The 25,234-nt window shown below is 61.4% G+C and overlaps 1 protein-coding gene across 2 annotated transcripts; it reads left to right on the plus strand.

Annotated features, from left to right (window-relative positions):
• Window positions 1-24,528, plus strand: RHBDF2 (rhomboid 5 homolog 2). Of its 2 annotated transcripts, none has more exons than XM_026484079.4 (19): window positions 1-138; window positions 11,962-12,151; window positions 15,060-15,224; window positions 15,951-16,078; window positions 16,594-16,789; window positions 16,879-17,082; window positions 18,053-18,181; window positions 18,541-18,659; window positions 18,799-18,993; window positions 19,984-20,095; window positions 20,313-20,387; window positions 20,559-20,720; window positions 21,069-21,178; window positions 21,331-21,394; window positions 21,504-21,598; window positions 21,835-21,910; window positions 22,058-22,158; window positions 22,353-22,506; window positions 23,202-24,528. In XM_026484079.4, the coding sequence occupies exons 3-19, from the start codon at window positions 15,081-15,083 to the stop codon at window positions 23,619-23,621; spliced, it is 2,484 nt and encodes an 827-aa protein (XP_026339864.1). In that variant the 5' UTR covers window positions 1-138; window positions 11,962-12,151; window positions 15,060-15,080; the 3' UTR covers window positions 23,622-24,528. The 2 variants fall into 2 exon arrangements, with proteins under 2 accessions (XP_026339864.1, XP_026339863.1); XM_026484078.4 differs by lacking the exon at window positions 1-138 and adding an exon at window positions 744-819.
• Window positions 24,529-25,234: the final 706 nt, after the last annotated feature.

Genomic DNA, 25,234 nt, shown 5'->3' on the forward strand with positions numbered 1-25,234 from the left:
ACAGGCGCCCGCGTGAGCCGAGGTTCTGCCCCATCAGGAAGGGTGTGTGTCGCCGGGCCAGAGACAACGTGAGTTTTCACTGGGTGGCCCTTAAGGAGATGGCCGTGACTCCTCCAGAGACCCCGGCCACCCACGCAGGTACCCAGCGCGGGCTTCTCCCAGGGACCCGCACTCCTGCCCCGGGCGGCGGGGGGATGGGGGCGGGGGAAGTTGAGCCAGACTGGGCCTAGGAGGGCGCCTCCGTCCCCAGGAAGATGAGGAGGGCCAAGATCAGAGGCTTGCCTGAGGCGGGAGCGGCGGCAGGATTTGGAGTAATTGAGATGCTCCAAATGCGTTTCAAGGAACTTACGGACTAAAGGTTCGAGGAAGAGGCCTACTTGGCCTTAGAATGAGGGAGCTGGCGGGAGCGGATGGGAGGTGGTCGTCATCGGAGTGACTTTTCTGGGGGGGGCGGTGACGTGATGTCAGTGCAGACCTAGGTCATGCGCTTTGTCCGGGAAGGAGAGGACGGCGCCCGGAAGGCACCACCTCCGGCGGAAAACAGGGTTCTGCCCAGGTGGGAACCCCCCCCGACCCCCCAGGGAGTGGAGCCCCCAGCGACCCGCGCAAGTCCGGGGCGCCTCGGCGTTCCGCGCCTTCCTGAGCCCTGGCCCCGCCCCCCGGGCCCGGCCCCGCCCCCCGCCGCCCGGCCCCGCCCCCGCCGCCCGCGCGCAGGTAGGGAAGAGGCGGAGCGCCGGGGCCCCGCCCCCAAGAGCCACCGCCCAGCCGCCGGCCCGCGCCGCTCGGAGCTGCGTCCAGGGGACGTGGGGCCGCAGGGAGGTGAGCGCGGGGCAAAGGGCGGAGCTCGGCACGCGGCTGCAGGGCCACAGGCGCCATAGGGGTCCGCGGGGTCGGGCCCGAGCCTCGCCTGGGGCGGCGGTGCGCGGCGGGCGAGGGTGTCCGCCCTGCCGGAGCGCTCGGGCCCCACGTGGGCCGCGCCGGAGGCCAGAGGTCGGGGCTGGACTCGGACGGGGCTGCTGGACCGGGTCTGCCGGTCCCTGGGGCTCGGCTGGGACAAGACGCCGAAGGGGTCCCTTGGCCACGGGTCCCCAGATGTGGGGAGGGCACGACGACTGGGCAGAAGTTTAAGGCCCCGGGAGGAAGAGAGGGGACTGGCAGGGGACAGGACCGCGCGGTCCCGCCTTCCTCCCAGAAGCGCCTGGAACTCAGACCCTTCCCTCCCCTTTAAACTCCGGGGCGAAGTTTGTGCTTTCAGCCTCCCCAGGGTGGAAATAGGTGCGGGAGAGTGGAGTCACAGCTTGGAGCTCAGAAATTGGACCCAGAAGTCCTGACTTCTGGACTGAAGGCCTTGGGAAGGTTAGGTTAAGGTTAGAAGGGGTTATGTCTGCTAGACGTACTTTCCCATCCCAGGGCAGAGGGGAAGCCGAGGTCTCAGTCCCTGCCTAATCTGGTGGAACACTAAGCGGGGAAAGCCAAAGGGTTGGAGCTCCTGGGAGGGTGTGTCTGAACGGGGGCGGCGGGGGGGGGGGGAAGGCCTGCCAAAGACCCCACACGTGCACTGGCTGCTGGTGCCCAAGTGGCTAGATTTAGGACCCCATGTTGGTGACATTGGCCCGTAAGAAGATGAGCCCAGCCTCTCTGTTGCGGTGCACTCTGTCGGTAGGGCGGAGGGAAGAGTGACGCTTGTTTTAGAGCCGCGGTTCTCAACCAGGGCACCTGTTTTTGGTGCCAGGAGATACTTGACAATGTCTGGAGACAGTTTGGTTGTCACAGCTCAGGCGAAGGAGGGGAGTGCTGTTGTTATTGGCGTCTGGTGCGTACAGGCCAGGGATGCCGCAAAAACATCTTACAGTGCCCAGGACGGCTTCCCACCACAAAGAATGAGGCAGCCAAAAATGTCAGTGCCCGGGGTGGGTTCAAAGACCCTGGAGCCGCACCTGCTCCATCAGGTTACTTCTCATTGACTTCCCCTGCTTGCCTTAGTTTCCCCCAGGGGTTAGGGGAGGAACAAAATAAACTTAAATGAGATAAGAAGTGCGAGGGCAGTTATTCCCCTAGCAATAGGCTTCCTTTGCCATAAACCTGCCTCTTCCCTGCTCAAACCACAGTCTCTGCCAGCAGGTCTGGGTGCTGTGGGGGAGGAGCTGAGTCCCAGGGGCTGGGAACAGGGCCCTCTCACAGCTCAGGCCCGGAGTGCTTCACCCGTAAGGCAGCCTCCCATGCAGGCTGAGCCAGGGCAGCCCTGGAGCTCAAATATCCCCCTGGGTGGGGGGAAAGGGGGAGCTCTGTTCTCATAGATTTTCCCAAAGCTGGATTGCTGAGACAGGCATGGACTCCTGGTGCCATGTGACCTGCTGGAATTTTCCTTCCTAAACTGACACCTAACTCTTCCAGTTACGTACACCAGGAAAATAACATCCAAGGACTAACAGGCTTCTAATTCCCTGTGGCTCCCCCAAACTGCTTCCCTCCTGGAAAAAAAAAAAAATCCTCTGTGGCTGTGGGAACCCTGGGTTAGACAAGAGACCCCACTGTAGGCCCCGCTGCTGACAGAGCAAGGCACCCCTGCTCCTGGTGTTAGCCAAGCGCCAGGCCAGGGGGACCCCAGCAGGGACGACTCTGGTTTGCGTTGGGCTTAGGAACATTGGCCCAGTACTCGGGGGGTGGAAGTGGGGGGCTGTTCTAGAGGGGTGGGATGGAGTGAAGCAGCTGTCCGTCCCCAGGAGCCCAGGCCACCACTGCCCTCCCTTCCTGTTTCCTGACAGTGTCCATTGCCCCCATCCTGTTCACTTCTGGACCCTGGCCTCCTGGCCTGGGAACTCTGGCAAGGCAAGAAGAGCAGGTGGCAGTTCCTGGTCGGTGTTTTTGTTTGCTTTTAACTTTAAAGGGCTGGAGTGACACCCCATCCTTTTGTTGAACAAAAAACTGTAATAGTGGCCTCCATCTTCGGTGTGTCTCTCATGGCACAAAGCAGCACTCAAAACCAGTGTTCAGTTGTTCAGGAATTAAGCGGCAGAGCCTGATACTGAGCCTGGGCTGTGGTTCCCAGGCCCGGCCTCAGAACCTTGTGCCTGCCTGCTGCTAAGCCACCAGCCAACTCCTGTCTGGTTCGCTCTCTTGCGAGCTACAGCTGTACGTGGTGTAAGACACACACACACACACACACAGCCCAGGAGGGGACTCCTGTTCCTCTCAGAGGAGGAATTACTCATACCACAAATACATCACGGAGGCCACCGGGGTCTCGGTCTGGCTTTTCCTCTCTGGTGGTGTTTTTCCTGGTGGCCAGAGCTCTTCACAGCGTTTCTGTCAACTTGGGGTACTCTGTGCTAGATGAGAGAGCAGATACGAGCAGGAAGGAGTCAGGGGGTGTGTCTGTGCATGCACGGACCTGTTTGTGTGCGGGTGACTTGAATGAGGGCACCTGGCTAGCTCAGGAGAGCATGTGACTTGATCTTGGGGTCATAAGTTTGAACCCCATTATCGGGTATAGAGATTACTTAAGTAAGATTAAAAAAAAAAAACACCTTAAACAAAAACAGGTGAAAGGAATGACCCCTTGGTGCTTCTCTTTGGTTCAGAATGCGTGTTGGCAGGAGTGGGGTGGCCTCGGCCTCCTGCCTGTCCCATGCTGCCACATCTGGGGAGATGACCTCTCCGGGCTGCCTCCTCCATGTCTACACATCTCCTCGGGTCTGAAGCACCCACTCTGGAGCAGTCTTCAGTGTTGTCCTGGCCACCCATGGGGATTTCCAGAGTGAGCTCACACATTTGCTCCCAGTTTCCTATCCAGCTGAGCCAGGCTGGGGGAGGACTGGCGGGGTCACCAGCGCCCTCTGGGAGTGCGGCTAACCTCGCGGGTGGTGGCCAGGTTGGGGAGGTGCCCGGGCGAGGCCGGCTCTCAGGACATAGGCTAGGAGGAGTTGCCCCACCTGGCCCATCCCTGGGGGAAAACAAGGGCTTTTCCCCCACAGCCCATAAAGTTTCTGTTGCTTCCCTATGGGAGTTAGATCTGAGTGTAAAGAAAGATTCATCGACTCATCTTCAGGGACGTACGAGAGCCACAGTAGTCACATTCCGTCATTGCGTAAACTTATCCAGGGACCCAGACACAAGTCATTTGTTTGTAGTTCAGAAGCTGCCAGAGGCATGTTGTGGGGGTGGGGTGCCAGGAGAGTGGTTGGAGCTAAGTGGGCAGTGCCAGTCAGGGATGCGGGCCAGGAGGGTGGGAGGACGGTAGGAGGGTGATTCCCAGCATGGGGAGCCAAGGAGTGAGGCCCGGAAGCTGGCAGCCACGGTGGCCCATGAGGTAGTGTCAGTAGAATGACGGTCACTTGTGGTCCGTGCCGCAGTCTCCTCAGCTATCCTGTGGGGTAGCAGTAGTCCGTCGGGACCGGTTGCTGAGAGGGTTCCAGGGGTAATGCATGGGAAGTCTTGGGCCCGGAGTCTGAGGTAGGAGCTGTCAGGATAATGACATCATGCCTGCTGTTAGGAGCGTGTCTGTGTGCCCTTGGCACAGGCTCATGGTGATGACAGGGGCCTTGCCTCGTGAGCTGTTGGGAGGGCTCGCTGAGAGCATGTCGAAGAATAGCAGTGCTATCATTACTCTGCAGAAGTGGCCCAGTCTGGGATGGGGACCCCTGCCGCACGGAGGCTGAGGGGACTGAGGGTGGGCTTGGCCGTGGGAGGGGAGCCTCAGGCCAGGACGTGCTGATTCCACCCAGCCAGGGCTTTTCCCTGTCTGCCTGCATGTATGTCATGAGGAGGGCTGAGGGGGTCATGGAGGCGGGGACCCTCAGCTCTGCTCCCTCTGGCCAGGCCCGTGGGGCCAGGAACGGGGTAAGCCATTCGGAGCCTTGGTTTTCTCGTCTGCTTCCCACATGTGGCCCCAGAGCCTGTGCCAAGAGCATCGTCAGGTGGTCCACCCCCTGACAGCCAGAAGCATCTCTTCCCTCTCCAGACGGCCCTCCCCAGGTCAGGCCTCCAGGGTGGCCTTCAGAAGGCCTGGAGCAGGAGATAGGGGACCCACTGGGGGATGGGGCAGGAACAGAACTTGGAACTGAAATATGGCCTGATTCCTTGCTCTCGCCTTGTCAGCCACTGGTGATAATGAGATACGGACAGACGGCATGAGAGAATGTTTGAGAAAGCCCTACTACCTAAGTGCCAGGTGATGTCATTTCTGCCTAGGGGACTAGGAGGAGCTCACGAGGCTCCGAGGCCCACGCCTAAACTCATCCCCAGCACCTTGGTCACCAACCCAGGCCCATATTTTGGCCACTTTGCCTCACCAGTTCCGGGGTGGCAGAAGGCACCACCCCTTCCCAACAGTGGGACGTGGGACCGGTGACTTGATGTGTCTGAGCCTCAATTTCCCTACTTGTCAAATAGAGGATCTGTTACCTCCCGGGCCCTCGGCTCCGATAGACTAGGGAGCAGCGGTCAGCCGGGAATGAAAGAGGCTGCCAATTAGTGGCTGTTGATTGTGTGCCGGGCCCTGTACATTCATAACCTCATGTCATCTCTGCTTAATCGGCGGCTTTGAGGGGACATCACCCCATTTCACAGCAGAGGAAACCGAGGCTCCGAAGTGGTAACTTGCCCAAAGTCTCCCAGCAGGTAAGTGGCCAAGTGAGGGTTTGAGTCCTGTCTTTGTCCCCCCCCCCCCCCCATAGCCCTCCTCGTTCCTCAACGAGAGAATCCATGCTGCCCCGAAGTGAGGCAGGGGGCTGCGGCGAGTAGGGATTTACAGAGCCCTACACCCCCAGATGGGCCCATGTCCAAGTGCCCTGAAGCTCAGTCGTCATTGGGGCTGGGGCCAGCCTCTCCTGGGGAAGCAGCAAGCTCCGGGGCAGGGTTCTGGGAAGTCAGGTTTATTAGCTCCTTAATGACTGTTTACAAGCTGAAAATTGTTTGCCTGGCATGCTCCCTCCCAGCTGTGGGGCCAGCCTGGGCCTCCAGAAGTGAGGGGCACCCAGAGCCCCAGCCTGAGTGGATCAAGATGAAGGACCCCAGGCAGCCCAGGGCCTGACTTCTGGCTGAGTGACCCTGGGTTGGGTGCTTACCTCTCCGTAGCTATGGTAACCCTTCGTCCCTCAGCTGCGTGCACACGCAGGGTGAGCCCTAGCTAATGGTGACAAAGCCACCCAGATTTCAGACTCCTGGGGGGCTACGTAGCATCTTCTAGCATAAACAGACTAGGGTCAGAGACGTTAAGTGGCTTGCCTAAGAGTTCACAGCATTTAGGGTTGGACCCAGACCTGTTTCCCTCAGCTGGACAGTGCTTTCACTGTCTAGAGCCAGGCCACAAGGAACTGGGTGGAAATTAGGTGGACCCCACCCTTGCAAGCCCAAGACAGAGCCCTGCTCTGTGTACTGAGTGTGGTCATGTCTGGAAACCGCCCGTCACCCCGCGGTGTCAGGAGCTTCCAGCAGGAGTGAAGTGGGCCTCCCCTGCTCCCTAACCGATGTTGTACTCCATCCTTCTCCCAAGCACCAAGCCTGTGCTAGGCCTCTGCGAGTGCCAAGGACCAGTGAAAACCCAGTTCCCAGGGCGCCCGGGCGGCTCAGTTGGGGGAGCGTGTGGCTCTTGATCTCAGGGTTGTGAGTTCCAGCCCCACACTGGGTGCAGAGATGACCAAAATAATAAATAAACTTGAAAAAAAAATGCCGGTATCTCAAGATTCTAGGAGAGGCAAGTCCTCTTGCGTGTTTGGAGCAAAGCCAGTTGGTGTCAAGCTCAGGTCGACATGGTGTCCAATGGCTCATGCTCCCTCTCCAGGAGCCTTCCCGTGCCCCGTATCAGCCCCAGAAAGGACCAGGGCCTTCTGGACCTCCAGCGCCACCTCTGACTCCTCCCCTTCACAGCGATGTTCAGGGAGCAGCAGAACTGGGACAGAACATGTCTCCTTCCCAGAGGTGGCTGGGCTGTTGGGCAGGGCCCCCCTAGGACCAGTCCCTGTGGTCCCTTCCCTCTGTTGTCCGCAAGCTGCAGTTGGCCCCCAGGCTCTGGGAGCTGCTGCTTTCCTGGGGTGTGGGAGGGCACCTGCATCCCGGCTCAGCCGCTATCCCCTTCTGTGCTTCTACAGTCAGCTTCTGGAGTCCAGAAAGTTCCAGAGGTCCCTCTGGGAGGGCACCTGGGGGGCAGGGTCCAGCACTGTGTCCAGCTGGGGACACCTGGTGGCATTTAGTGCTACCTGCCCCTGTAACCCAGCTCAGCCAGCTTCCTGGACCCAGGGCCCCCGCAGAGGATGGGGCATTCACATCTCTGCCCGCCCCAGGGGTGTGTGGTCCCGAGAAAGCCTGGTGGGTGGTACAAAGGGGTGTTGGGGTCTGCAGCACTCTAAGAACTTGGCACGCCCCCCCACACTCCCACATGCTCCTACCCTGGGCCTGGAGCCCAGCACCCACTTCCCGTGTCTGTGGTCGGCTGTGCCACCCAAGCCACCCTAACTGGGTCACTGGGAGTCCAACACCTGGGGTCTGATGGGGAAAAGCCAGTGGGTCATCAAGCCCCTGAACCTGCTTCCCCCTCCCCATTCTTTATCTTCTGAACTGAGTTTGAGCAAAGCCCTTCAAGGTGTTGGGGTGGAGAAATAGGGGCTCTACCTGTGGGAGGGGCGCAAACCCGCAGGTGCCTTTCGTTTCCCTCTTCATCGCGGGGCTGACGCGCAGCCTCCCGGCACAGCAGCGCCATTGTGTCCGTGGACTTGCATCTCTGGGAAAGTGGGTGCTCGCTGGGAGGGAAGGACAGGGACGGGGACCCACTGGCTTCTCTAACTCTGACCAGCAAGCAAGTGAGAGTTCGTAGCCTCCGAGGGGGGACGCAGTGTCCCCTTCCCTTTCTGTCTTTGCATTTTCTCGTCCTAAGTCTGTCCCCAGACCCTTGGCATCTGCTTGGCACTTCCCTGCCCTTGGCTCCGGCCCCCTGCACTTGGCAGGGCAGCGAGGTGCTGGGGTGAGTCAGGGGCCATCGGGACGCATGTGTCCGGTTGGGAGACCAGGTTAGATGACAGCCTTTACATAAGCTGCCTCTTCCGGGTCTCGAGGGGAGCTGGAGCAACTTCCCCAAGGTCAGCAGAACTCGGGGTTTTGCTGGGGGTTGCACAGTGGGCGAGGGCCAGCTTCCTCTCTGCAGCTTTCTAAAAACGCCCTGGTTCCCAGAAGGCTGTGGGGAGGGGCCAGCCAGTTTCAGTTTCTGTGTCAGGGAAGCAGGGGAGAGAGGCCACTTCCTTGCTCCTGGCTGTCACCCTGTCATCCTGTGATTCATCAGGGGACAGACAGGTTCCCAGCAGCCCCAGGCCGTCTTCCTTCCCTCCACACTGCCCACTCACCACAGCTCCAAGCCCGGGCCAGGGGGCAGTTTATTTCCTGGGTTCGGGGGACCTGTGTGCCCCCCACCCCCAACAAGGGGAGGTCCCCTTGAATTCCTGATCGAATCTAGTGGTTAGTAGTGGTCTGCCTCTTTGCTGGATGGGATGCTTGTTACCCCTTGTCCAAGGGCCCCTTCCTTCCCTTTGTCCTCAGTTCTGGCCGCACAGGCTAAGCCCTGATGTCAGTGGCCTCCTGTTTCCGTCTGGAACCGTAGCTGTTGCCCACGCCCGGCCCTGGTTCGTGAAGTCCTCTGAGCCTGGGAATCGCAGAGACCCCATCTGCCATCAGCAAGACCAGCGGAGCCTTCTGTTGGTGGCCCGCAGGTGGGGAGGGAGAGAAGGGACTGGAGCCCGCCCCCTGGGGGCAGGTGGGGAGGGGACAGCGGGGGGGGGGGCAGCAGGCTTGAAGGGAGGGGACGCTTCCCCAGCACCCTGCCTGAGTGCACCCTGGTAGAGCTGTGTCGGGGGACCTCTCTGGCCGAGGCCTTGTTTACTGCCGCTGTGTTTAGCTGGCAGTGCCCAGCCCCAGCCTTTGGGGGGAAACCAGATCCTGAGTCTGCGTTTCTGTCATATGTGCCTGATCCTGGCTGCTCTTAGCCGGGTTACACCGCTGGTCCCCGGGGAGGGGGGTTGTACAGACGTGTCAACCCATGGGTACCTCAGGATGATTTGAACTCTGCACTTTTTCTTTGAGTCTTCCCCACCCGCACCCCATGATGGACCCCACCCTAAGTCCCCTCCCTCTACCAGGCCCAGCTGCTCTGGGCTGGGGCCGAAAGCCTTTCTCTGGGGAAGGCCCCACTGAGGCCAGGATCCAGCTTGGGCAGGTGGCATTGGCCTTGCTGGGTGGGGCAGGCTTTCAGTCCTTCCACACAAGGCCCCCCTCCCCAGCCCACAGTCTGGGTGCTGCGGTAGCCCTGGGGTCGTAGAGCAGCGGATGTGACTGTGGGCCAGGAGGAAGCCTTGTCCCAGGATGTCACAATTTCCTCTACAATGAGCAAGCATTTCTGGGGCGTGGGAGATATGTGTTGGGTGGGGTGCTCCCAAAGGTCCAGCACTTTTTTCCGTCTGGGTTCCTCCATGCCCTAGACTTGGGTTCTGTACACCCCCCCCCCGCCATACTGCCAACCCTACCCTCTGCCCCCTACCACCCCCAAGGAAGGAACTGGGCTTCTGGTATACCTGCCTACCATTTCTGCACAAGTTGGGGGCAGTCTCAGGAGCAGGCTCTCCCCTCTTTGGTGGAGAGGGGCTGTGGGAAAGTGGTGTTTTATACTAAACTGTGGGCTTCCTGGGTCTCTAAGCTGGGCTATCACTTTGTCCAACTCCCTTGCTTAACAGAGAAGGAAACCGAGGCCAGGGGGTAAAGCTGGCTACAGGCCAGAACTCGGCATTGCCCAGGAAGGTGATGAAAATAGATCTGTTAGATACCATGCTCCTCCCCAGGAAGGTGTGTCCCCAGCCCTGCCTTTGCTCTCCGGGGCCCAGCCACTTCTCCCTGTGGCCCCCAGAAGTGCCCTGGGGCCAGTCCAGTCTCCCCAGTGTCAGGATGTTGGCACAGATGCCAGCAACACAGCAGGGCCCAGGCCGGGGAGTCCAGGCTGTGAGTGGGGAGAGGGGAACAGGAGGTCCGGGGGGGCTCATCCTGGGACTGCATCTGCTGTCCTTGGCCCACAGTGGTCACGGAGCCACAGCAGGGTGGAGGGCACTTCATGGAGCCTTCCAGAATAGGCCACTCACTTCGTGGGCTGAGTGTAGGACTGGGGGGGATAGTTTTTGTCCAGGGTCCGTGTGGACTGACAGTCTGCAACCATGCTTATGCCCCCCCCCCCCGCCTCCCATCCCGTTAGCCATTAGTGGGAGCTAACCTCCAGATTTGGTGCTACTCTGCTAGGGATACCTGCACACAGGCAGGTGAGAAAGCAGTTGATTCTGTCTGGTGGTGACAGGGCAGTCTTCCTGGAGGAGGTGACATTTCACCTGCCATTGCCCAGGTGGATGAGGTGGAGCCCAGCGTGCCAGTGCAGGGCCTCAGATGAGGAAGTATGGGCTGGGGACCTGCAGGGCATGTGTGTCTGCGGGGGGTGGAGACAGGTTCTGAAGGGCACTGGGTGCTTACTCTGGGAGAGAGTGATCAGCACTGAGCTCCAGGAGGAGCCTATGTACTTGGTGACCTCACCCAGCCTCAGACTCGGCAGCTCTCCCCTCCCAGCCTTCCTCCACCGCCTGCCTCCTTCCCTCCTCAGTGCAGGACAGTGCCTGCCTGGTGCCCTCTCACTGCACCCTGGTCCCAAAGGAGACCAGACTGGAGAACTTTCCATCCAGGGGCCCAGGGGAGGCTGTTGCCTTGGAGCTGCCCCCAGAGCAGAGGCAGAGTGGCATCTGAGGAGCCAGCCGGCCCAGCACTGAGGCCCATCTGCCCGTGATCTCTGAGGGGCCTTGTTACCCGCTGCCGGCCTGCGCTGAGCTGTGGGGTCAGGACTCCCAGCACTTGGGGTAGAAGGAAGGCTGCCCGAGTCTGTCGGGCAAACCCTCAAGCAGAAAGCTCGGGCCCCCAGCTCTGCCTCACATCCCTCTCGGGCGCCCCCCCACACCCGAAGTTCCTCTCTCCCGTGGCTGGAAGTCTTTGCCGTACAGACCTGCCCCCAGCCTCCGGTTTGCCCCGCGACAGCCCCTTGGACCCTTTGGGTAACCCTAGGCCTCTGAGAAACAGAGGTTGCCAAGTGCTGTTGAGTAAAACTAAGTTTCCCTCCGGACTGGGCTGTCCTGTGTCACCCTGATAGAGGGCTGTCCGGCCCCCAGCGTGCCCTAGCTTCGGTGGCAGGGGGCGGGGGTGGCTTCCGTCTCCTGAAGAGACCCAGCTGTTCCCCTTCCTGGCTGTGTGAGCGCTGGCAGGTTACTTAATCCCTCTGAACCTCCCTCCATTCCCATCCATAAAATGGGAGCGATGGCAGATGTCTACTTTGAAGGGGGTTTTGGGGACAAAGTGGGATGACGTGCGTGGAGGCGTGGCCTGTCCTGCGCCAGCAGCCTTCGGGGTTCTGCTCAAGGAGGACCTCCTAACGGGGAGTGCCACCGAGTTACTCGGTCTCACATGCTGAGCTTTATGTTGTGTGCATCTGACTGCAATAAATCGTTTAAAGAGCCAGTACAACAAAGAAACACTTCTAAGTCATTTGAACGTGGCCTTAAATATCTGCCTTTCTCTATTCGAAAGGAAACCTTAATCAGAAGACAGCCAACACTTTGTTTTTAAGTTAAATGTTTCTCATGAAGTTATGTTGAAACAGGAAAAAAAAAAAAGTAGAGACCGTCCTGATTTGGGGTTCCCAGCCCAGAGTGGGGGTCTGCAGGTGATTTTTTTAGGTAAATGCTCTGAGGCTAGAGCCCCTGGCTGCCTGGCAGTGTGAGTGCCCAGCCCATCACAAGGGGTCCTTACTCCAGGTGGGGAAAACAGATCTCTTCATCCCTCACCCAGGAGGCCAGTGGAATCATCCCCATTTTACAGACGCAGAGACTGAGGTCAGGAAGATTGAAAGGTGCGTTGTTCCCAGCACGGCTGCTTGAGCCTGCCCTTCCTTCCCTATAGGCTGTGTGCACCAAGGGAGCGGCCCTGTTTGGCCTGGAAGCCTCTATCTTGGCATCTGTCCACCTCTGCACGGAGCTGAAGCTTGACCGACCCCGGAGCATCTGCACAGAGTGAGGGAAGGACTAGAACATGCTCTGAAGATCTCTGCAACAAGACCTAGGAAGCAGTGAGCTCAGTCCGAACTCTGAAGGTAGGAATCTGGGTAGCCCAGCGGGCTGGACCCAAGGCACCAGCCACTTTGCTTGCTTGGTTTTTTTTTCCAGCAATACATACCGATATTACCTGTGGGCCAGTACTCTGCTGGAGGTGAAGTTGCAACCGTGAATAAGGCAGGGAGAGGCAGGTGACCCGGGTATAGCGATGGAGAGACTTGAAGCGGGGGCGGGGCGGGGGGGAGGGTGGCTGCTCCGGCAGTCAGGGAGGGCTCCCTGGAGGAGGTGGCACGCAAGCTGGAACCAGCATGATAGGAAGATGCTACCTGCTGCACTGTGTGATGATCTGATAAGGAGATGGAGGGACAAACACAGGCAGAGGCCTAATGTTTATGGAGCATCTGCCTGAGACTTTTTTGACAGCTTCGTTGAGCTCTAATTCATATTTAATCCATTTAATCCACATAAACTACATCCATTTAAAGCGTACAATTCAGTGGTTTTTAGTATATTCATAGGTCTGTGCAACCGTCACCACGGGCAGCTTCAGAACGTTTCCATCACTTCAGAGTGAGACCCACCCTTTAGCTGCTGTCTCCCCCCCACCCCCGCCCCAGCCAGAAGCAACAACTCATCTTTCTGTTGTGGGCTTTCTAGAGTGTGTGGTCTTTTGTGTCTGGCTTCTTTCACTTCACAGAACATCCTTAAGGTTCAGCCGTGCTGGACCCCGTGTCGGTGTTGCATTCCTGTTTGTGGCTGACTCAGTCCCAGTGTGTGCACGGAACACCTTTGGTGTAGCCGTTGGCCTATCGTTGGGCCTCTGGGTTGTTTCCACCTCTTGTTTCTGATGAACATGCTGCTGTGAACATTCCAGAACAAGTTTCCGTGTGCACACACTGCCCGAGCGTCTCATTTGACGCTCAGGGCACCTCTCTTAGGGGAGGTCTTTCCCCCGTTACCAGGCGAGGATGTGGGTGACTCGTGGTCAAGTGCAGGTCAAGGCCAGACCACCCAGCTGCCGCGTGTGCTTTTGACCACAGCCCCTCGGTGCCTCCTAGCAGAGCTTAGCAGGTGCCAGACAGGGAGGGCCCAGAGTGGCCAGGTCAGGGGCGAGGAGGACACAAAGCCACTCGGGGCCCAGAGGCCCCAGTGAGAAGCGTGGACTTGAAGTGAGAACGGGAAATCCTGGGACAGTGTTGAGCGGAGAATATCGTGGTGTGATTGGTGCTTTTAAAAGGTGATGTCTGTTGCTGCATGGCAGGTGGTCACGAGGGTGGGGGCTTGAGGGGGAGCAGGTGGAGTGGTCGGGAGGCCGCTAGGATCCCTCAGGTGAGAGAAGAGGGTGGCTCTGGGGGGCCGGGTAAAGATGGAGGGGACGACAGACGGACCCGGGTCACGTGGGGCTGCTGTGTCACCCTTCCAGCACACGGTGGTCCCACGCGCCCTTACCTGGAGGGCTCCCATGTGACTCTCCCCGGGTCTGCACACACCCGGGGTCAGCACTGTGTTGGCAGATGGATGTGGAGTCCCTGGCCTTATGCTAGGGGAAGAGAAACCAGACCTGCTGCAGCAGCTTTGGGAAGTGGGGAGAGGAAATAGCTAAGGATTTGGGCCAGAAAAAGAGCAGAGTGAGCGAGGAAGGGAGAATAGGACAGGCAGAGTGTTGATTCTAGTGGGATCGGAGGGGAAGCGTTGTGGGGGGCACAAGCAAGTGTGGACAAGCCCAAGATTTGGGGGGGGGGGCGGGGAGGGTCGTAAATTGCCACCTTGTCTTGGCAGGGCCATTTCACAGGATCCACTGAAATGCAAGATGTACTTACACTTCAACCCAGCAGTTCCGCTTCTAGAAGTTTGTCTTGGGATAGCTCTGGGACACGCGCACGGTCTAGGCAAGGGTGTTGGTTAACACTGGACAGGAGTCCCAAATGCCGAAAACACCCTAAACAGCCATCAGTCTGGGATTAATTAAATCCTGGTGCATTCCATTCCATGAAAGCTTTGCAGTCGTCAAGAAACATAAGGTCGGGGCGCCTGGATGGCTCAGTCGGTGGGGCATCCGGCTCTTGATCTCCACCCCACGTTTTGCTCCAGAGCCTACTAAAAAAAAGAAAAAGGATAAGGCAGGTCTGTCCGTATGCACTGATGTGCGCCCTACGCTAGAAAAGGTACGGTGTGAGCGTGTGAAATTTTAGGTACGTGTATCCTTTTCCAGGTGCAAAGAGGCTCTTTCCTGGGAGACGGGCTGACAGGCAGACTAGGAGTTCACTTTCGGCTTTGTAATCACCTGAGCCTTTTTGTGTTTTGTTTTTGCAATGAGCGTAGACCCCTTTTATCATTGGGATTAACTTTTTGCCTCCATGGAAAGAAAATAGTACCAAACAGCTGGCAATTTCAGTTACCTTTGAAAAAGGAACCAGGCGCCCAGGGGACAGGAGCCAGCATGGTGGCTTTCCCATCTATCTGGTAATGAGGCCGAGCCGCCACTTCCTCGTGAGAAACCCAGGGATGACTGCTCAGAGACCACCTGCTCTCTGCACAGCTGCGTACCTCTCGTTTTGGGCTAGGGCACCGGCTTACCCTGGAGCCTTCTTGCCCTCCCCCAAGCCCTGCCCCAAGGTCAGAGAAGCTGCCAAGTTCACTGCAGCTCTGTCCTTTGCCCTCCGGCTCCTTCCTGGGTGTGGTCCTTGCCGGAAGCCGAGAGACCACCAATGGTAGCAGGTGGAAAGGTGGGGATTCCCTAGGCCCCCGAGGGCCTGGAATGCAAACAAAGGACAGAAATAGACCTGCTTGCCTTACCCCACCCAGTTCAGGTTGAGTCTCTGCCACATGGTTTGGACCCCAGAGTTAGGCCGGACCGAATCTCTGCAGGTTGTTCTCAGCCCGGGCCCCCGGGTGCTGTCTCGCCACCAGTCTACACACTCGTGCCCCTCTCCGTTTCCATTCCAGCCGCCCTGCCCCCAGCCCACCATGGCGTCCGCTGACAAGAATGGCGAGAGCGTCTCCTCTGTGTCCAGCAGCCGCCTGCAGAGCCGGAAGCCGCCCAACCTGTCCATCACCATCCCGCCCCCCGAGACCCCAGCCCCTGGCGAGCAGACCAGCATGCTGCCCCAGGTAAGCGGGCAGCCTGGAGGCTCGCTGCCCAGCCACAGGCGACAGCTGTGCCCACACAACATTGAGCGGAGGAGGCCCCTTCTGCCTGAGCCCCCGCTGCCTGTGTCACCCCTGACTTAGGCCTGCGCCCCCTCCTCCCTGGCCCCAGACGTCACAGGGAGCGGGCTCTGAGCGCAGGAGCTGCGTCTCCTGGTGGTCGGTGGCCGGGGAGACGGGAAGCACAGTTCTCGAGAAAGGCTCCCAGTTCCACCAGGATCGGCTGTTTCTATTACCTGCCTGGGGCCCCCGAGGGGCTGTCAGACTTGGGGGAAGGGACCCCGCGTGCTGGGCAGCAGCAGCCTGACCCCACAGCGCCTGGCTGCCATAGAGAATGGAAATGAAGACAGGCTAGAGCAATGCTCCATAAAGGGCTTATTGAGAGCAGCCTTGAAACAGTGTCCCGGGGCATAAAGGGGTGCTGTGTCGGCGCCACCCACTCACCCCGGGGGCTGGTTTGCATATGGGGAGCCCGGGCGAGTGCTGTGGAGGGAGTTAGGAAATCGCGCTAGGGCTCGTTGAAGACCGTAAAGACTGGGTGACTTTACAGTCGGAAGAAAAGCAGCTCAGGCGTGTAAATAAGGGGTGAGGTGTGTTCTCGGGGTTCTGGCAGAGGGAGCCAAAGAAGAGTGAGCCCAGGATCTGGGCTCCACCCAGTCCCAGCCTGTCCCCCCGCCCTGCCTCCCACAGAGGCCCAGGAACCCAGCCTATGTGAAGAGTGTCAGCCTCCAGGAGCCACGGGGACGATGGCAGGAGGGCAGCTCCGAGAAGCGCCCTGGCTTCCGCCGCCAGGCCTCCCTATCCCAGAGCATCCGCAAGTGAGCACCCTTCCCCCGCCCCCCGCTCCTGCCCCCAGTGGCCCTGGGGACCTTCCCTGGGCCTGGCCCCCCGTGTCCCCTTCCTCGAGTAGGCAGGCCTTCGTGAGCAGCCCTCCCTGCAGGGCTGGAACGTGCGTGTTACGGGGGGAAACAGAGGCCCAAGGGGGATGTGTGCCTTGTAGAAAGTCACAGTGTGGAGGCTGGGGGTTCAAGGAGCAGGGGCTGGGGGGAGGCACTGGCCCTCGGCTGGCTCCCAGAAGCCTGCCCAGCCCAGCTTCAGCCCTGGACTCTGTTCCACCCCTCTCGTCTGGTCACTGGGTCCCAACCCAGGGGCAAGAGTGGGAGCCGATCTGCCCCTTCCACTGCATGCACACGTGCCCTGTCCCCTCCCGCCCCCTCCCGCGTCCCCTGCCCTGCGCACATCCCCTGGCACCCCGCACGAGCGCATGCCCTGTCCCATCGTGGCTGTCGTGGGCCCCGTGCTCGCGGCCATGGCTGTGTGCGTGCTCCCGCAGGGGCACGGCCCAGTGGTTCGGGGTCAGCGGCGACTGGGAGGCGAAGCGGCAGCACTGGCAGCTGCGGAGCTTGCACCACTGCAGCGTGCGCTACGGCCGCCTCAAGGCCTCGTGCCAGCGCGACCTGGAGCTCCCCAGCCAGGAGGCGCCTTCCTTCCAGGGCACCGAGTCTCCGAAACCCTGCAAGATGCCCAAGGTGGGCTCCGCGGGGGGGCCGGGAGGGCCGGTGACTGAGCCCCGGGCCGACGGCTCTGCTCCCTCACTCCCTCCCTCCTTTCCTTCCAGATCGTGGATCCCCTGGCCCGAGGACGGGCGTTCCGCCACCCGGATGAGGTGGACAGGCCCCATGCGCCACACCCACCGCTGACGCCGGGGGTCCTGTCCCTCACCTCCTTCACCAGTGTCCGCTCTGGCTATTCCCACCTGCCCCGCCGCAAGAGGATGTCTGTGGCCCACATGAGCTTTCAGGCCGCTGCCGCCCTCCTCAAGGTCGAGATGCCTCCCCGCCTCTGCCCAGCCCCCACCGTCCGACCCTCCCTCTCCCCACAGCATCCCCCCGAGGGCTCACCCGGGTACGTCCTTCTGTGCCGAGGGTGGTGGATGCACCGGGTTACCTGGCAGAGAGAGGGGCCCTGCAGCCCAGGAGCCTGGCCCATGGCCTTCCAGCCCCAGTGTTCCGTCGTTTGGGAAGCCGGTGTCTGCACCGACACGAGCTGGGAAAGCAGGAAGTGACACGTGCAGGCAGCGCCCTGCACCCAAGTTCACTCAGCCCCTATGATGTGCTGGGCATGCGTTCTGCAGAGTGAAGTGAGCCAGTGTCACTGCCCTGGAAGGGCTCCCAGCCCTGGGGGCACAGATGTCACTACTCGGTGTGATGAGCGCTGGGGCCTACGTGGGAAAGGGGCTGATGTCAGAACAGGTGCTTGGGCTGAGCCCAGGAAAATAAGGAAAAGTTCCCCCCGGGAAGGAAGGAAAGGAATAGTATTCTCAGCAGAGGGAAGGGCCCGCGCAAAGGCCTGGAGGTAGAGGGGGCCTGGCACGTTTGGGGAGCAGCACGTGGTTTGATGTGGTTTTAGTGAGGGGTGCTTATAGGAGGAGTGGCCAGAGATTGGGGTCAGAGAGGCGGACGGGGGCCTGCTGTGCTGTGCCAGGAAGCTGGAGCTGGGGGAAATGGCCCAAATTTGGGGTGTAAGCGTACAGAAGGAGTGGTGGGGAGCTAGCTGCCCTAGCCAGAGGGCAGGAGGTCAGCCAGGTGAGGATAACCGAAAATCTTGGAGGAGCCATGGGTTCGGGGTTATGGAAGCTTCGTGGCCTTTTCCCGCAGACACTCCATGCTCTGGGCAGGGTCCCGTCTCCCAAGGTGCTGCCCGGGGAGGAGGGGTTTGACAATTCCTTTGGAAGGGGCGGGGGTAGTGGCGCCTGACCTGGGCCTGATGCCCGGGCCTCTGCCCTGTCACAGGGGCGCTCAGTGCTGGACGCTGCGGGACAGCGGTGCCGGGCGGTCAAACGCAGCTTTGCCTACCCCAGCTTCGTGGAGGAGGATGTGGTCGATGGGGCAGACACATTTGACTCCTCATTTTTTAGTAAGGCAAGCATGGGGTGTGGGCCTCAGGGACTGGGTGCGGGGTGGCCTGGGAGTTAGGAGAGGTGACCTGACCTTGATCGTACTCTGCCAGGAGCCCCTGAGAGATCCAAAGGCCCCTTGGTGGGATGGGATGTGCCACCTCGTGGAACTCCTGGGCCCCTGTCTCCCTGTCGAGGACCTGGCAGGGCAGGGTTCCGGCCGGGAGAGCCACCGTGTGGCTGACAGGCACGTGCCTTCCACTTCCCTCCCAAAGATCCTGTCTGGCTTTGTTCTGTCCTTGAGTGGAGGTACTGGGAGCAGTATTTGGGACAGTGACTCCTCACACTTTCTTTTCCTGTGACCCCCGCTCCACCCCACCCCAGGAAGAAATGAGCTCCATGCCCGATGATGTGTTTGAGTCTCCCCCCCTCTCGGCCAGCTACTTCCGGGGGATCCCACGCTCGGCCTCCCCGGTCTCCCCCGATGGGGTGCAGACCCCTCTGTGAGTCCTGGGCATCCTTCCCCCGGGGGCAGGGCGGCGGCCCAGCAGGGAAGGGCTCTGGGACTGCCAAGTCCCTCCTGAGCCCCCCGTTCTGGGATGCGTGGGGAGGGGCCGCAGGCTGAGAGCCATCCCCCACCAGGAAGGAGTCCAGCCGAGCCCCAGCCCCAGGGGCCAGGCGCGGCAAGCGCATCGCCTCCAAGGTGAGGCACTTCGCCTTCGACCGGAAGAGGCGGCACTACGGCCTGGGCGTCGTGGGCCACTGGCTGAACCGCAGCTACCGTCGAAGCATCAGCAGCGCCGTGCAGCGGCAGCTGGAGAGCTTCGACAGCCACCGGTGAGCGTCCGCGCTGGGGCTCCCCGCTCCGACGGTGGGCTGGGACGGTGGGCTGGGACGGCCGGCTGGGCCGAGAAGCCCTCCAGAGGGCCTGGGGACTTCCTGACCCCCCAGGACCCTGTCCTGCAGCACCCCCTAATGCAGCAGGTGTTTAGGGAGCGGCTCCTGTGGGAGAGGGGAGAGGGGAGGGGGGACGAGTCCTCAGGGTGGCCCTACGAGCGTGCGTGTCACCCGGGAAGGATTCCGGGAAGGATCCCCGGGCGCTTGCTGCCTCTTCACCCTCCACGCTCTCTTGGCCTGTGTCCTTAGCCCGGCTCCCAACAGCGGTCAACAAGCGTTCATTGTGCGCCAGCACACAGGCCCTGGCACAGCTCCAACGGGAGGGACAGGGAGGGCAGGGTGGGCCAGAGGGACAGTTAGAAGCTCTGAGTGAGGGGACCGTGGGGGGGAACCAGAGGATTGGGGAGGGGCAGTTCTCACAGTGTGTCACGAGCAGTGACCCGATCGACCTCAAACCCAAGATCAAAAAATGCATAACAAGTGTCGCAAGTGTCCCCGGGGACAGAGTGAGTGGACGGCTGGCCGGGAGGGCTGCGGCCAGCATGAGCAGGAGTTAGCCGGCAGAGAGAGGTGTGAAGAGCATCTCTGGCAAAGGAAATGCCGTGTGCGAAGGCCCCGGGGCTGCAGGGATCGTGGTTTGTTCCAGGAGCTGTAAGAGGAGAAGGGGGGGGCACAGTAAGTCCCCCCTCCAGCCAGCAGCAGGGGGTGATGTCAGACTTTATTCCAAGGGGAGCAGGAAGCCATCTAAGGGTTTAAGCTGGGAGAAAGACATGTGGGGGTGCGTTCTCACAGTCACTGTGGTGAAGGGTGATTTGGAGGGGAATAGAAGGGGTGGGGAGAGAGCAAGCGAGAGCTGATGGGGGCTGGGCTCAGCGGGCTGAGGGCTGGGATGTGGGCTCGGCTCTGCTGACCCGGGGCCTCTGTCCCCAGGCCCTACTTCACCTACTGGCTGACCTTCGTCCACGTCATCATCACGCTGCTGGTGATTTGCACGTACGGCATTGCACCTGTAGGCTTTGCCCAGCACATCACCACTCAGCTGGTGAGTCAGGCTAAGGAAGGGGTGCTCCCTTCTAGGGGTCCCAGCCTCTCCTGAGAGGCGTCAGTGCCATCAGCCACGGAATCCCTCCCGTGGCCACAGCCTGGCCCATGCAAGAGGGTGCTCTGGGCTCACCATAGCTCTGCCTCTCAGCCCCACCCTGGGGGCCCTACCCTGGGACGGAGAAACCCCTGACCCCCCCCCCCCGCCTCTGCACCAGGTGCTCAGGAACAAAGGTGTGTATGAAAGCGTGAAGTACATCCAGCAGGAGAACTTCTGGATCGGCCCCAGCTCGGTGAGGGGCCCAGGGGGATGGGGCGGCATCTCATCAGGGAACGCTGGGGCCCTGTCGCCCCCCACTGGGGAGGGGTCAGCTGGCCTAGGAGCCCCCCTTATCAGGGACCTTCAGGGGAAATTCAACAGAGTGGCCGGCTCTGGGCCCAGGCTCACTCTTCCCCTCCCCCAGATTGATTTGATCCACCTGGGAGCCAAGTTCTCCCCCTGCATCCGGAGGGACCAGCAGATCGAGCAGCTGGTGCTTCGGGAGCGAGACCTGGAGCGGGACTCGGGCTGCTGTGTCCAGAATGACCACTCGGGCTGCATCCAGACCCAGCGGAAGGACTGCTCGGTGGGGCCAGGCCCTCCAACCCCTGCCAGCCCCACTCTGGTCCTGTGCACCGTCTTTACTTGCCCCAGCATAGGGGAGGGGCCCTCAAGGACAGTGACCACATCCCCTCCCTCCTTCCTGGCCCCACATACCCCTGTACATGGCCCTGCACAGAGAGTGCTGACCTCCCCAGCCCGGAGACGGGAAGGAAGTGACGTTCCCAAGAGGAACTGAGCGGGGGGGTGGAGGTCTGGGAGATGGGCCTGAGCCCTGGGGACCAGGGGAAGAGCCCCTGTCTAGAGGGTCCCTTGCCCACTGTAATGGGGATGGCATTATGCGAGCCGCAGCCAACCCTCCTCTGTCCTCCAGGAGACTTTGGCCACTTTTGTCAAGTGGCAGGATGATACGGGGCCCCCCATGGACAAGTCTGATCTGGGCCAGAAGCGGACGTCAGGGGCAGTGTGTCACCAAGACCCCAGGTACAGTCTCAGGGTGGCCCCCAGCTGGGCTGTGAGAAGCTGGGGTTGAGCATCCTGTCTGGGCCTCCCCCCAGGCATGTTAGGGGGTGGGTGTGGTGGGCTGGGGGTGGGCCATAGCTCCTCATTGTGCCCCCTCTGATCTCTGCCTCCAGAACCTGTGAGGAGCCGGCCTCGAGCGGTGCCCACATCTGGCCCGATGACATCACCAAGTGGCCAGTGAGTGTCCGGGGTGGAGAATGGTCTAGGAAGGGCAGGGAGAATGGTCTAGGAAGGGGTGCCTGCTGCCGCTCGGGCCCAACCCGGTGTGGGCGTCCCCCCCCTGCAGATCTGCACCGAGCAGGCCAAGAGTAACCGCACCGGCTTCCTGCACATGGACTGCCAGATCAAGGGCCGCCCCTGCTGCATCGGCACCAAGGGCAGGTAAGCCAGCCCCGGCGCTCTGCCTGAGCTCCCCGCCAGAGCTGCCCGTGCTGCTGTTGCCACCTGCCACCCGGGCTAGTGTCCTCCCTCCCCCGCGCTGGGGTCGCCCATGGTGTGAGCAGGAGGAAGGGGAGCCTGCCCCGGAGCTGGGGTCCCCGCAGAGGGGCACCCCTTCCTGCCAGCGGGCAGGGGTCCTCGGGGCTGTGACGTATCCCTTTGCCTCCCTGTCCCCCTAGCTGTGAGATCACCACCCGGGAATACTGTGAATTCATGCACGGCTATTTCCATGAAGAGGCAACACTCTGCTCCCAGGTGAGGCAGGGCCCCCGGTGAGTGCGGCACCGTGCTGGAGCCGGCCTCGTGCCTCCCCTCCTGCAGGTGTCTGGCTCTGCCCCCCAGCCCACGCCCACGTCGGGCCGGCGGGGTCGCAGGCACCGACTGCCACGTGCTTGCCCTCAGGTGCACTGCCTGGACAAGGTGTGTGGGCTGCTGCCCTTCCTCAACCCCGAGGTCCCGGATCAGTTCTACAGGCTCTGGCTGTCTCTGTTCCTCCACGCTGGGTAAAAGGCTCCTCGCTGCCCGCCCCTCCCACCCCCCACCCCTGTGCGGTCCGCCCCCCCGCCCCCCTAAGGAGGAGGACTCCCGGGCCAGGGCACAGCCGGCTCGGCCTGCCAGACCCCACGGCTCCTGAAGGCCTGGCTGGCAGCCGGGGGCAGGTATGGGACGGCTGACGCCTGCTGTGCCCCCTCCCCAGCGTGGTGCACTGCTTGGTGTCTGTGGTCTTCCAAATGACCATCCTGCGGGACCTGGAGAAGCTGGCCGGCTGGCACCGCATCGCCATCATCTTTGTCCTCAGCGGCATCACCGGCAACCTCGCCAGCGCCATCTTCCTCCCGTACCGGGCGGAGGTAGGGACTCGGGGGACGGGCAGGGAGGGCCTGCTGCTCCCGCGCTCCACCACCCCCCCCCCCCCGCCCCCAGAGCTGCTGAGGGACACACAGCCCCTCCCGGGCCAGGCTCGACAGCAGATGGACGGCTTAGCCGTGGGCTTACTGGCTGATCCGCTAATCCCCGGGAGCAAGGGAACAGCGAGGCCAGTGCGTCATGCTCGGGCATCACCTCCAGAAAGACACCCCAGACCCTGTCCGTCACTGCGTTCCCCTTCTCTGCTTCATTTCTCTTCGTGACCGTGACCCTTGCCTGCCTACCCGCATGTCACATAGCTGTGGGTTGAGCTGTGTGAAATCTCCAACGTGCACACGTTCGTGACCCACAGAGACAGTGACAGTTTCTCGATCAGTTCAACCCCACGCCCTCGGCTCGCTCGGGGTCTGCCGTCCCGCCGTGTGCAGCCTCGCGTAGGCCTGTCTGTCCTGCTCACTGCACAGACCGCACACTGGGCACGCAGTCGGTCCTCCGTGCTGGCAGAGAGCGTGGGTGCAACAGGCCCCGCTTTGGTCCAGGAGCCTCGGCGGCCAGGTCCCCACCCCTGGGAGGAGCCCACCCGTAGGAGGACCGGGGTCCCCGTGCTGCAGCCCGGCTGTGCCCCGGCTTCCCCCCGGCACCCAGGAGTGACACCGCTCCCCACCCCTCTCTGCCCCAGGTGGGCCCGGCGGGGTCGCAGTTCGGCCTCCTCGCCTGCCTCTTCGTGGAGCTGTTCCAGAGCTGGCAGCTGCTGGAGCGGCCCTGGAAGGCCTTCCTGAACCTGTCGGCCATCGTGCTCTTCCTCTTCGTCTGCGGCCTCCTGCCCTGGATCGACAACATTGCCCACATCTTCGGCTTCCTCAGCGGGCTGCTGCTGGCCTTCGCCTTCCTGCCCTACATCACCTTCGGCACCAGCGACAAGTACCGCAAGCGGGCCCTCATCCTGGTCTCGCTGCTGGTCTTCGCCGGCCTCTTCGCCTCGCTGGTCATCTGGCTCTGCGTCTACCCCGTCAACTGGCCCTGGATCGAGTACCTCACCTGCTTCCCCTTCACCAGCCGCTTCTGCGAGAAGTACGAGCTGGACCAGGTGCTGCACTGACCCCCGCCCGGTGGGGCTGGGCGCCGCGGCAGCCCATAGAACACGGATGGCGCCAGGCCCGGGCCTGGGACCGGCTGCCTGTCTGCGGGGCGCCCCACCCTGCACTCCAGAGACCCGCGGCCGGGAGCCCCGGCCCTCCCTCCACCAGGCCACTCTGACTCCGCCGTGACAGTCACAAAGGCGGGTTCCTCGGGGGAGCGAGGCCGCCCTTCCTCAGTCTGGGGGACCCTCCGAGCGTGCGCTTCTCCACAACGCAGGGACTCGGGCCCCGGCTTCCCGCCTCTTCCCTGACAGCAGGACCCCTGCGGAGGGGTGAGCTGCTCTCCTTCCCAGGGTCCTCCCCCTGCTGGTGCCTGCCTCCCTGCCACGCACACACCCCATTACTGTGGGTGTGCCTTCACTGGGACGTGGCCAGGGTTCCCACCAGGTTCCCACCCCTGCCTCACCACGGCCTCACCACCCTGCCCTATGAGCCCGTGCCCCTCATTCAGCAGTGGCCTGGTGAGCCTGCCCTTAATGCTCCTGGACCAGACTTGTGGGAAAGGCTTTGCCATGGGCTGGGGCAAAGAAAGAGCATGGAGACATAGCGAGGCTGGGAAGCCGAGGGCCTCCCCTTGATCATTGCGAACAGAGGTTGTCCCCTCTCTGTCTGTCCGGCCCTCCCTTTGAGTCAGTGTTCTGCCTTCTGGGGCTGGCTCTGAGAAGGCTGGCCCTACCCCACTCTGCCTCACCTCTGCCCCAGTGGGGCCGGGGGCTGGGCCACCTCAAGGACCTGCTCCCGGGGGTTGCCTAAGGCTGAGTCAGGCCCATTTTTTACTGGTTTATATCATGGTTCTAATTTTTAAAAGTAACGCTAACTTTATATGAATGATGTCTCAAATGTATTAAATGCTATTCTGTACAAGTATCATGTTTTGACCTGAGGGGCTCTGGCAGAGTGAAAGCTGGGACTTTTTGTTGGTGGGGGGTCAGCCATGAGCTCAGGGGCAGGGCCTGGACCCAAAGGGATGGTGGAAAACTCGTGGGGGATTTGATTGGACCAGAAACCAGGTTTGGGGTCCCATGGAAAGCCTCAGGGGGTCCCTTGAGAGGGCTGGGTCAAATCCTTGGACCCCAGGAACAGCGAGGGGCGGGCTGCCCTGCCAGAGACAGTGGGGGGGAGGCATAGCCCTCGTCCTTCACTGTGCTTCACCCGCTACCTCACCCCGCACAGGAAGCCACCTGAGAGCTTATGCAGCACAACTACTTTATTAGAGGGAAGGGGACCCGGGGTGTCTGAGGCCAGGGGTGGGGGGCACATGGGGGGAGCTGGGAGGCACCCCCTGCACTTCCCTGCTCCTAGCTACCCCCATTCCAGGGCTGAGGACAAGACGGGGAATCCCTGAGGCTGGGGAGAATAAGGGCCTTCCGAGCACCAGGCACCGTGAGGACGAGGAGGCTGCCTGCCCGGAGGGCCCACCACGGGTTCCCGAGAGTGAGCGTGTCACCAGGCGGGTCGCAGGACACCTCCTGCTGTCCCCAGTTACCAACCCAGCCCCACCTCCGGCACAGTTTGGCATGCAGCCCGGGCTGGGGAGAGAAGGGGACGCTGGGAGCCCCCAGCCCGCCTCCCC

The sequence above is a fragment of the Ursus arctos genome, unplaced genomic scaffold, assembly GCF_023065955.2.
Source record: "Ursus arctos isolate Adak ecotype North America unplaced genomic scaffold, UrsArc2.0 scaffold_24, whole genome shotgun sequence".
NCBI classification, from domain to species: Eukaryota; Metazoa; Chordata; class Mammalia; order Carnivora; family Ursidae; genus Ursus; species Ursus arctos.

Coding starts and splice junctions, on each gene's coding strand:
- RHBDF2 (XM_026484079.4), top strand. CDS start 15,081: ATGGCGTCCGCTGACAAGAATGGCGAGAGCGTCTCCTCTGTGTCCAGC. Junction 18,660..18,798: donor GATGGGGTGCAGACCCCTCT/GTGAGTCCTGGG, acceptor ATCCCCCACCAG/GAAGGAGTCCAGCCGAGCCC. Junction 20,096..20,312: donor AGCACATCACCACTCAGCTG/GTGAGTCAGGCT, acceptor CCTCTGCACCAG/GTGCTCAGGAACAAAGGTGT.